Source organism: Nestor notabilis, unplaced genomic scaffold (assembly GCF_000696875.1).
Source record: "Nestor notabilis isolate BGI_N333 unplaced genomic scaffold, ASM69687v1 scaffold18460, whole genome shotgun sequence".
Lineage (NCBI taxonomy): Eukaryota > Metazoa > Chordata > Aves > Psittaciformes > Psittacidae > Nestor > Nestor notabilis.
Window position 1 is genome coordinate 1 of NW_009910879.1, and position 12330 is coordinate 12330.

Consider the following 12330-nt stretch of genomic DNA (forward strand, 5'->3'; position numbering starts at 1 on the left):
CCGCCCCTGCAAATGTTCACGGCCCGGGTAGACGAGGCCTCAGTGCCAGGGGTCAGTGGTGGCCTTGGCAGCGCTGGGAATGGTTGGACTGGATGAGCTGAAAGGGCTTTTCCAACCTGGGTGATTCTGTGCGTGTGCTGCAGACCTCTCACTGCTGGGCTGACGTTCTCCCACAGCACTCCTGGCAATAATCACAAAATCACTTGCTACTTTAAGCAAACAGGCAAATAATGTCAGTGCTGGTGTTTCAGAGCTGGCCAGTTGAATGGATGTGCCCAGATCTTCTCTTACAGATGCCTTTTCAATCCTTAAAAGCTGTTATTTGGGTGTTTCCACTTATGGGTGCTTTGGGGGATGCAGCCTCAGGGAAGAAGCCAGCAGCTGCGCTGCTGTAGCTTTTGGAGGGGCCGTGGCCTGGGGGATCTCGGTCACCAGTGGCTCCTCAGGAGATGCACACCATTGGTGATGCTCCCAGCTGTTACTCGCTGTAGTAGCTACAGGAATTGGGGTCAATCAGCACTTTGTTCCTGCCCAGAGGAAGCCTCTTGAGATGATTTGTGGTGTGCTGTTAGGAAGCTGGGGTTTTCAAGCAGTGCCAGTTTTCTGTCCCATACAGAACACTTTGGTTTCCAGGTCTCAGATGTGCAATATTAGCAGAAATAACAAGAAGAGAAATGTGCGTGTAGGTAAGTGCTTCTGCCAAGATGCTGTGTGTATCTTCACTGGTACCCTGTTCTGGAAGACCGTGGGCAAACTGGCATAACTTGCTGTGTAAAAGATGGGATAAGGCTATCCAAAGTGTCCTTTATTGTACAGGAATTGCATGGAAATGTGTGTCCCTTGATAGAGGAGACACTTTATCTAAATTGTAGCATTGGAAAATGGAGAAGGCAGGTTAAAATCGGTGTGTTCTAGACCATGAGCTGCTTTAAACTGTGTCTTTGTGTGCAGACATCACTCGTGTTAGGAGTCGAGATGGCTCGTGCTCCCAAGAGCCTGGCCCACGTGAGGTTTGGTTGCCTCTTTTGTAGCTTCTCTGTTGTCTGAGCTCGGGCTGAGCTGATGCTGCACTAATGGACTGTCCCTCTGCAGCTCCTCTGACACCCCTGGGCACGTGGCACGCTTCAGACGTCAGCTCCTCTGCTGAATTCAGTTGCACCAAAAGATTTGGGAGTTATTTGTACTTGGTGGTGCTGACAAACAGGAGTCATTTTGATGCCAGGCACAAGCTGTGTGCTGCTGTCACCTCTGGGATGGTGCTGCAGAGGCAGTTGTCTCTCCAGAACCTCTTGAAGTGACACCTCTTATCTAAACAACTTTTTAAAGTGTAAAATATAAAATCTGTAGTTAAATCGCTGGAGCATTTCAGCCGTGTGATTCGGCACTGATCTGACTTCAAGTCTCCTGTTCCAAGACATGAAGTACTCAGTAGCTGTTCACCCTGGACTGCATCCTGCTCCTGTTCACAGCTGTGCTTGAGCAAGAGGTTGAATGTGGTGGGGAAGCTGCTGCCTGGTTGTTGGTGAACTAGAAGGGAGTCCCCATGAGGATTACTTTTGCACCTGTTCTCATAGATCTCTCTTTTCTTCGAGTATCTTGGTTATGAAGTGCTTGAGAAGTCAGACACCAGATATAAGCTTCTGATAGTCAGCACTGACTGCCTTGAGACTTGTGATTTAAGGTACAGCTGTGGGGGGTTTGCACATATTAGACTCTACTGGTCAGTTTTATTTCTCAATACTGGTCCTTTGTCCAATCTAAATATAAAATCACTGCATGCACAGGTCTCCGTGCAGGTCAGCGGTGTCTGTTGTGTGCAGAATGACAAAGAATTAGGTTTGAAGTGTCAAAGATAATGAGGGAAATGGGATGGAGAGTTTACCTTGTGTTTTATACAGTCTTGACCATGTTGTGATTACTTGGCACTTAATCTTTGGTGGTTGCTGGTGGGAAAGGCAGGGTTTGAGTGTGTGGGTGATGGAAAATGACTTACGCAGCTAAGTGCTGTACTTAACACTAACTAATTTTGCAGTCAGCTTTGCTTTTCAGACAGGGAGGCCAGATGCTTCAGGCTAAGGGTGATTTACTGTAAACTGTACAAATACTGAGATGTCCTGGATGGAGGATGTAAACCAGGGAGGATTATTAGCTTCAGACATACCTGCGGGGGTCAGTTATATGTAGATAAAGGTGCTAAACAGGCCCTCTCTAACCCAGGGGCCCAGCATGGCTTTAGCAGGCTCTGGTGGATGCCACTCGGTGCTCAACAGTTGATTTAATGTCAGATTGGTGGAGAAAAACAACCATGAAGAGGGTGTTTCTTACTGCACTGGGAGGATTGCATTGTGCCCAAGTGCTGCACAATTTTCCGTGCACTTATCTCAACAGGGTATCATGCAGGAGTACCATTATTCCTGCATTATGGATGCAGGGCCGAAGCACAAAGAGATGAAGGCCTGGTATCTCGAAAAATACTGAGGCGTCTTCGCCCTGCTGCTGTAAATGGGAGGTGAGGGATCAAATATTGCTGCAGATCGATGCCTGGTGGAATGCCAGAGATTAGAGAGAGTTTGTGGCTGAGCAGGGAGGTTAATTCTGCTCTCAAATCCCAAGCTAATGCTCTTTCTCTGTAGGCTGGCGATTTGGGGCTGTTTGAAAACGAGCCACCTGGATCCTTAAAAAGTTTGAGGTGTGTTATTTGTGCTCATTTAAGAAAAAAGGTGGATGAGTGACTGTTTGGGGGGTGTAATGCAAAACTGTGTGAACCACTGACATCATTGGGCAGAGAGCTTTGGGATTTTTCATGTAAAAAAGGAGGTGGTGGAGTGGAGTGGCCAGAGTGTGATCCCTGTTCTGCTTCAAGCTTCGCTTCAGTCCCTGGCACACTGAACCTTGCCAGGGCCTGGGCAAGCAAACCCACAAGCCAGGTCTCCATTGCCCCTGCTGCAGTGCTGGGCAGAGCTGTGGTGCAGAACACTCGCCATTCCAGGCATCTGTGATGATGATGGTGAGAGGCTTTTATCTGATGTTGGGTTTATATTGCTTTGCCTTGAGAAGACCTCACTTACATGTTCAAGTGCTGTCTAAATAGCTGTAACAGCCTAATGAATGGGATACTGAAAACCCACGCTGGCAGAAAGGAAACTTTCAGGAGCTGAAGGGTGGGATGTGCTATCCCTGATATCGGAGAATGAGAAACGGGATTGGAGCCAATAGCTGTTCATAACCATCAGCTTTTATGTCCATCAGGATATCAGTGTTCTTCAGAGTCATGAAAATTACTTCTAGAAGTGTAAAAACAAGATCTTGAAATCTGCTTTTACTTGGCTGTCTGTCATGTAAAAGGAAATTGAAAGGATGAGATCCCAGATGAAGCGTGGCTTTTAAATTGCATACATGACACGAAACCCTAATCTTGTTTCAGCCAGTGGCAGGATCAGATGGGTAAAATGGATGCCTTGATCTCGGAGTAGGCAGCAGGCAGGGTCTCTTCTGCTTCCCTCGGTGCCGGGCAGCCGGGAGGAGCTGGATGTGTGTGGCTGGGGTGAGGTGTTGCTCGGAGTGTGCGGGTCCATAGGCTGGTAAGAATTTGATTCCGTGTTTTAAGTGGCAGCTAGGGGCACTGCTTTGGTTGCGGCAGGGTTTGTACTGCGAGTCTTCTGGAAGCTCCTGTCTTAGCAATTGATTATGTTAATGTAGAGTCATTAAATTAAAACCACGTTAAAATAAACCCCGTAAACCACTCATGGGGTGGTTGCTCATCTTCAGGTGCAGTTTGTAGTTACTGGCTAATCTCAGCTTTGCTCCTCTTCCTCACAATAGATGGTAGCTGAGGTCTATGGAGTTTGTTCTTGAGCAGCCCGAGCATCCCCACAGGCCTATAACCTTGTGCTGCTTTTGGCAGATTACAGATGGTGCATGGCGTTTTCTCAACCATAAATACTTCTGGTGATTACTTCTGTCTGTTCCCCTCCTTTGTGAGTTCTGGCAGGTTGTGCTGGTAGCTGTAGCTTGCTTTAATGCACAAGTAGCAAATGGGTACTTGATTTTAAGTTCAAACTGTTAGATAGAACACTTGGGTAGCACATTGGGTCTGTAAGCTGGGAAAGACTTGGGACTTCTTGGAACCCTATTTTAATGTGTTGATGCCTTCCCATGACACGTTCTGGGAGGAGTTGTGCTCTGTACAGTGCTTTGTTCTTGCTTTTGTCAAATTTAAGTTGTGAAACAGTTTTATCTTACTGTATGTTCTTTGTTTTCTTCCAGTGAAGGCGAAAGAATGGAGTTAGAAAGGAAACTGATAGAATACAGGAAGTCGGATGCATGCCTGTAAGCCTGTTTAAAAGCTTCTTATAAGTTATTTTACTTAGAAAAACTTGGGTATCATGGAATGCTTTTAGAATGTTATCTTGAAGGGTTGTTTTATAACAAACTTAAAGTCATATATTAAGTATAATGTAAGATTCATGTCTCTTACTAATGAAATAACTTCAGCAATAACAGAACTACCTGATTCTGTTCATGCTAAAATATGATTATATTGGCAGTAACCATCATGAAAGTTGGTTTGTGCAACTTTTATAGAATCACTGAAGCATAGTTTGTGCTAGAAAGTCCTGGGGTTCTACAGTCTGAAAGCCTCAGGAAATCATAAGGGATATTCTGGGGTCTGGTGCTGCTCCTTGGATTTTCTGCATTACCTGTTAATGTAAATTGCATATACAGTCTGTACAAAAAGACACCAAAGCCTAAACAATAAACCAAAGGGGAAATAAACCACAAACCAAAACACACAGCAACAAAAGAGGGCTGGAAAGTGCCGCACAGAGTGTTCCATTCCTCTCCTGAAGTGGGTTTTCTAAAGTTCATGGGGCAACTTTTCCATCTTGGCTCGAGGGACCAAGGCCTAAGTGCAATACTGGCCAGGCCACTTGTGTGGCTGCCCTGTAATCAGGTAAGGAAACAGCTCTGGCTGGAAGTGAATGTGTGCTTTGGGTGGGTGAGAGCTGGCTTAGATGGATTTTCAGGCGGATGGCTGCTGGCGTGACCTGGCCACACGGCAGGTAGCACTGGCACAAGAACCAAAGGCTGGGAGTGAGATATCCCTTTGGTGGCAGAGTGGATTTAGATCAGCTTAAAGCAGTTGTGTAAGCTTAGCCCTAATGTTACAGTTGGACTTCCAGAGCACGTTCTTCTAAATGCAATTTTCATTTTGATTTAATGCAATAAGTGACTAAAACATAATCCATTTAAAACAAATTTGCTAGAGTTTATTAATATACTTTACCATTTTGAACACCAAGCCCTCTCTTCAAACCTAAAGTTACATAGGAGACATCCTGTCAGTTCTATGAGGTGGCTTTGGATGGTTGTGCAGGAGACTGTGTCTTGCTTTATGGGGGGCAACTCCTACATAAGAGTTAGTACGTATGTGCCTGAAGAAAAGGGGCTGTAATAGCTGAGTTTGGTTTATTTTCGTACTCAAGTACAGTCTCTTTTTTTCCCCCTTTAGAATGAAATTGAAATACATGAAGCTGAAAAACTACTTGCAAGAAGTACATGAGCGCCAGAAAGAAGCTAATCTGCGGAACCAGACCCTGCTGAGGGAGTTTGACCAGTTTGAGGCTCAAATGAAAACTTCAAGCTCGGAGATGGCTCGGAAGATGGAAGTAACTTTGTTGGGGATTTGAAATGAGCCCAGACTGCTGATACTTGCTGCAGTAGAGCCTGCTGTAGCTGCAGAGGTCATCAGCAACCCTTCACAGAGCTCTGTGCTCACTGTGCAGTCTTCTGAGTGAGTCTGTTTGGAAGCAAGGGAGAACAGAGATCAGAAAGATGTGGAAACGTGTTTGGAGCTATAGTGATAATAAATCAGCATTGTCTAGGTTAGGACAAAAAGACTTGAGTTGTAATAGTTTCATAAAGGCTTTGTTAGAGAACTTTGTTAGAGAACTTTCCTTTGTTAGGAAAGCTTTTATTACTTAAAAATAACCAAATATATTTTGCGGCAGTTGTTTCAGGACATATTTTTAATGTAGCTGCTGTGAACACCCTAGATAGCCATAGTTAGTCCTGGCCCTGCTTACTGCTGATGCCACTAATATATGGAGTTTTTGGGAGGTAAAATCTGGGAGGGAAATGTGCTTACACCTGCTGGCGAGGAGCAGGAGCACCTTCTGAAGGGTTCAGCACTGTGTCTGTCCCTCGGCCATTCCCCTGTTTTAACTTGCCAGAAGAGAGGAGGGAAGGAAACAAATCAGCTGTGGGATTTTAGGCCCATGATGTGGTACTGACACAGCCCTGACTTTGTGTGGCTGTCTGGAACTCAGCTGGGATTAGGTATTACTTCTCTGGAATGCTCTTTGAATGAAGACAGGAGCAGTGTTCTCAGGGTGAGCTGTTCTCCTTCCTCTCTTCTGTTCAGGGACACGCACAGCTTGATCCGAGACGGTAAAACTTAGACTGTGATCTTCTTAGAAGGATATGTCTAAGAGGAGATGAGAAGGAAAGAATCGGGCTGCAATGTGAAAACAGGATCAGAAGGCAAAAAAGTCTTAAGTGATGTAGAAGTTAGCAGTCAAATGAGCAAACCTTACTTTAGAATAGTTTTTGCAACTTTTCTTTTAATATGCTGTGGAAACACCACACCAGGAACTGTTACTGGAGCTTAGTCTGAGTAGGGATGTGGAAGCCACAAGGTGCTTTAAGTGGTGTGTTTTTCCTACCGTCTGGTTTGGCTTTCACTAACTGCATTGCTGTAAAGGGCAAGAAACCCTTTGTGCTCAGTTCTTAGGTTAGAAAAGTTCCTTTCTTTCAGTAGCTAAATGTACAACCTGAAGTGTGAGCCTTGGTCCTTTCTAAAAATCATCAGTCCTTTTAACTAAGGATGCTAATGCAGCATCTAGTCCCTTTTGAATCCTCAGAAGCTGTTTGTCAAATCACTGTAATGTGACAACAAGCCTTATACAATTTGTACTGTGGCTAAAACAAATAAAAAGCCCCAGACTTTGGGCATTTATATGAATTGTTGGTTAAGGCTCCCTCTGAAATGCTAGTAGGTTTGCAGGGACATCTGCCATGTGGGAGGTGCTGTCCTTGACTTCAGTGGGGGTTGCTGGCTCATCCCCTGCCTTTGGAAGTAAGGAATCTCTCTGGGAAAGAAGCAGATCTCACAGGGCAGCAGTTCATTTCCACTCTGACAAACCAGTGGCCTGCACACCCATGTTAACAGATGCCTGGCACAGCTGGAGCCCTGCAGTGCCTGGTAATTCTTCTAAGCCTGGTGGATCTGGTGACATTCACGAACCCCTTTTCCCTGGTTACATATAGATTAGAGACTGTCCCTGGGGGCTGAGTGGTTCCCCCTTTTTCTTGATTAAAAGCTGAGCAGGATGGGGGTGTCTTGTGGTGCAGGTTTACTCTGTTGTTTTTAAGGGTGATTTTTTCCTGAGCAGCCCTAACACACAGCAGTGTGAGTAGTGGTAGGTTGTAACACACTGGTGTGAGCCGCGGGTTGATCTGCATGTGGGGCTTCATTCACTGCTTCCATTTTGATGTTTCTGTGCCATCCATTTTATTTTTGCCAGGTGAGACTCCTCGTTCTGAGCTGTTAACAAAGCCCAGGTTACGTATCCTCTGTGTCACGGTTGTGAAGAGCCCCTTGTTGTGGATTGCATGAGAATTACGGAGCCTGTAATCATTTAATCCATTCTGGAAGTACACAGAAAGAAATTACCACTTTTCTCTTTTTCTTTCCTAGAGAGAGAGAATGCCCTTTAGGAGTGCTTTAGCATAACCGTGTGCACATTTCATTATGTGGCTGTAGCCGACAGAACTTCTTTTGTTTCTGGAATACTCACTTTCTTTCCCCGTGTCTGTGATTTGTTCCATAATTTTGGGGAGTATGAGTAAATTCACTTCAGCTTCCAGGGGAAATCCAGCAGTTACATGGGAGTTGGTTTTGAGCATCTTTAATTATGATGTGGTTAGATTCTGTTTCCTGAACTGTCGTGTTTACAGTTTTCTGAGCAGTTTCTGTTACCTGGGCAATAGCAGAGTCGCTGAACGCGCCACTGGAGTGAAGAGCAGAGCTGGTGAAGTTAATTGTTTCCAAGCTGTATTTTCATGCATATTACCTGATGCAGAATGGGTCCTGAAGTGCTTTTATTCAGGGCTGATGTAACTTGTTATAGGGGTTTACAATTACTAACAAACAAGATTAATTATAGGTGCTGCCTGTGCTTGGCTTTTAAGCAGTAGTCCCACAATGAGCACGTTACGTCTGGTCAATTAAACAGTGGAGTGGAGGTGAGGACGGTGTGTGTGGTTGGTTGTACAACACCACAGCAAGTTGTTTTTCATGCTGGTTGTTCCCTAACATCTGCCATATATTTTTCCTTCAGTGAGTTGTAAGATGATGTATGTAAAACAAAACCAAATTCTAAAGCTCACTTCATCCCAAAGCAGCAGAGTCATTGTCTGGATACAGCAGAAATAGTTCAGCATTACAAATACTAGCTGGGATGAAATAAATTGGAGTCAACAAGTTATTCCTATTTTGTAGGATTCTAAATTACATGGACGAATATATGTGTGTTTAAAAACCTGCAGAAGATTGTGTACAGGCAACATCAGTTGTGCAAGGGAGGAGAAAATGGGATTTCTGGCTTTTTAAACATAGCCCTAGTGAAAAATGCTGCCAGGACACTGCGTTTAGAAGCTCACAGTTTGCAAAGTAATATTTTGATTTGTGGTGCTTTGGGGGCTTTTTGGCCTTCAATTTTACGTAATGGATTTGTTCACATTTAGGCATGGTACAGAAGAGAAATTAAACGCGTGTTATCACTTGGAGAGGATGACTTGGCAGCAGAAGGTGACGAGGAAGGGGACCGCACGGAGCAGGTAATGGGAAGAGGGGGGTGTAGTGTGTTTTGTGACACTGATGTGCTGCCGCGTGAGGAGCAGGCACGGCTCTGCAGGCTCCGCTGGGCAGTTGTGCTGCAGCGTTTGTAGTGTGGAACGTTGTTTAGTGCCTGAGTGAAGCAGAACAACCTGGGCAAAAAGTGCAAGTTATTTCAACCAGAGAGCTGGAATTAGAAAGGGGGGAGCTCCAAGTGCTTATATCCATCTCTGTGTTGGGTGTTGTGCCGAATAGTGTGAAAACGGTCTTGACCAAGGAGGGACTATTCTTAATGAATGATGTTTAAAACTGCAGCAGTCGATTCACAGGGTGTATTTCTAATTTTGTGCATTTTGACCTTTCCTCAGAAGCAGCAGAAAGAGATTGCCTATCTGAGGAACAGACAAAAAGACTGACAAGGAATACTTAAATATATTCCGCTATATATCTGTGGTAATGCAGGCTTCTAATCCCTCCTATCTCCATATAAATGATACAGTTCAAGACCATAGCTGTTTTCTTCACTAAAAGCAGTAAAGCTCTTTTAGATGAAATGTCTAAAAACATCTTGTAATAACTTGGAGCATGCTGGCAAGAGTAGTCACTTGTGACTATGTGTGAAACCCCCTCAGCCAGTTGATATTGGAATAAGCAAAAGCGGCAGCATCACTCCATTATTCAGCAAAGCCAACAGCATGCTTGTCCCTTAGGCTACAGCATTCATTAAGAAAAGCTTACTGGGCTGAAAGCTGGGAACAGATGATAACGGGATATGATTTTCATATTTAATGCATTCCTTGGAAGAGTATGTGTGCTGCAGATTGATAGAAGAATCAACTGCTACTTTACTAAAAGACTTTCTAGTTTGCCCTATAGCTACCGATGGAATCATTCAGCCAAGAAATTAACTTTTTCTCCTTTTACCTGCTTTATATATCTGCTAAGCAGGTTGCCTGGCTGCCAGTAAATGTTATTATGCAGTTAAATGTTTGGTATTTAAGACTCTTATCAGAAAAGAAACAGAGGCCACACTATTTTGTTTTTATAGTAGGAGGCAGGTTTTTGGTTTTCTTTCTTCAGTGCATTAGCAGTCGTTAATCTGAGTTTATAGGAAGTTTTCCCCATAGATTAAAAAGTTAAAAACCTTGAATTTAGAGCATTCTTTAAACTGCAATATACAAAGCAATGAACCCGAGCAACCTTGACCTATATAAGCAGCCTCCAGCAGCTTCTGAATCACGGGTTTAATTCAGATGTGTGTGAAAAGGTGAGTTTATTGTTGAATGATGGATTCTTCAATTAAAAGCTGTCAGTGTAGAAGATGTGATTTCTGATCTACAGAAAACTTTACATAGACACTGGAACGTCAAAGGCTTGCCATGGAACTTGCATGTTTAACAACTGTTGGTGGGTTGGGGACAGTATGAGAACTTGGTGCGTACCCAAATTTGTCACTTCATGTTGAACTACTTGCTTGATTTAATTAGTTGAATTGACAATGGGATTGTGGACTCTTTCATCCCCTGTCCCCTCCTTTCTCCTTCTCATCTCTCTCCTTAAATACAAAGGTAGCTGCAACTGAGCTGTGCATCCTCCTGCCTTGTCTTTGGGCTGTGTCTCAGATCTAACTCCTGGTTTTTTGGACTGATTGTGCCTGTTTCCCACCACCTTCACCCCCTTAAAATCTGTTTCTGGTGTCCAAAACACGAGTGTTCTCAGTGGTGTGGCGCCAAGGCAGTCGTAGCGAGCACATGTGGCTGGTGGTGTACCCAGGATGCAAATCATAGAATGGTTTGGGTTGAAAAGGACCTTACATCACCTAGTTCCAACCTCCTGCCATGGGCAGGGACACCTCACACTAAACCATGTCCCCAAGCCTCCATCCAACCTGGCCCTGAACACTGCCAGGGATGGAGCATTCGCAACTTCCTTGGGCAACCCATTCCAGTAGCTTGGAACATCACAGCATGGAACTGGTTTTAATTTACCCACAGTGGTTTCCTTCAGGCTGGTCAGGATGCCAGGGACTCTGTGATAACCTGGTCAGTGATGTGCCTTGGAGACCAAGGAGGGGAACCACAGAAGCAACCTTCCAGAGATGGTCAGTATCCCGGTGCCCTGAAACCACCAGTGTGAATATCTGCTACTTCTGTGAGCCGTGGGATGTGCAGCCTTTTGGACTCCTAATTTTTTTTTCCTCAGAATTCATATATCCAAACACAGTTTGTCTGGAAAACCATGGTTCTCCCTGGAGAGGGCTTGAGCAGTGGTCTTTTGAAGGCAAGTGTGACAGCAATCCAGGGTTGCAAGTTGGAGGAGATGCCCTGTGCAGCAGAGGTCCTGCTCAGCTGCAGAGCTGTGTAACATGGGCTTTGGAAACCTGTGGGCTATGAAGTCTGTCATCTTCATCTTCAGAGCGCTTCCTTGAGGTCTTCTGAAGATTTTGGACTTGTGTACCTCGGCAGAGCCTGACTGTTGGATGTAGGGCGCTGGCACCTCTGAGGGATGCCTGAGGGTGGCAGTGCAAGTCCTAATGGAAGGGACTTTTCTTCTTACCTTTGTTCTCTTCAAAACCACTTTAGTGATAATAAATAAGATTGTATTTGTGGTGGGAGGGAGAAGCGGGGAGCCTGCTCTCCACCACCAAAGAGGGGATTGATTGTAAGTGTGCTTCGTGCAGAGACTGTGTTTAACTCCCAGCTGGAGTGACATGAAATTCAGTCATTTTGTTGACTATTTTGGGCAAGTCTACACACTTTTACTGTTGTTTTGGGTGGTAAAACCAGTACCTGAACCAGCATCATCTGCCACACTTCTGCTTTGAGAATGCAAAGGCGCTGAAGAGATGATTTTTTTTTTTTCTGCAGTCAAAGAGGAGCTTGTTGGCGATGTGTGTCTGCTGTGGCTCTGCAAAGCACTTGTACCTGTCTGAATTGTATTTGTTTTGGAACACTACATCCAGGAGCTGCTAAATCCATAAAGTACTCACTAGATTCATTTTAAAGCAGCAAATCCAACACCCGAAAAGTAATTAGGAGGAACCCGAGAGTGGTGGTGGTGGTGGAATAAGCTGTGAACTTAATCTCAGTAGCAAACCTTTACTCCTCCTTAGAATAACTTCATGGCTTTTTGTTCTGCTGCTTGTTATGTGGAATTTGAGCTTTTTTAATGAAACTTGGTCACAGACTAGACAAGATGCCTTTGTTTCCTTTAAGCTGGGCTTGGCAGCTGACTTTGTATGGTAGGAAGAGGTCAGGCAATGAAAGGGAGGAGAGAGGTGTGGAGGTGACTGTAAATTCTCCTGCTGTGATTTGAGGCTGAACAGTAAGCCCTGCTTAGTATGAACAATGGTATTACGGTAGCTAATTTTGGCTTTGCATAAACTGGTGGTGACCTTTTAGTAGTAGTGGTGGCGGGCGGCCCCACCTCCC

At 44.7% G+C, this 12330-nt stretch overlaps 1 protein-coding gene across 1 annotated transcript in view; it reads left to right on the forward strand.

Annotated features, from left to right (window-relative positions):
* The first annotated feature begins 975 nt into the window (after nt 1-975).
* Nucleotides 976-12330, forward strand: part of KIZ (kizuna centrosomal protein) — a 44484-nt gene continuing 33129 nt past the window's right edge. Inside the window, exons 1-5 of the mRNA XM_010012109.1 lie at nt 976-1005; nt 1575-1681; nt 4267-4329; nt 5513-5669; nt 8809-8901. Of these exons, the coding sequence (XP_010010411.1) occupies nt 976-1005; nt 1575-1681; nt 4267-4329; nt 5513-5669; nt 8809-8901 (450 nt within the window). The remainder of the gene's footprint in view (nt 1006-1574; nt 1682-4266; nt 4330-5512; nt 5670-8808; nt 8902-12330) is intronic.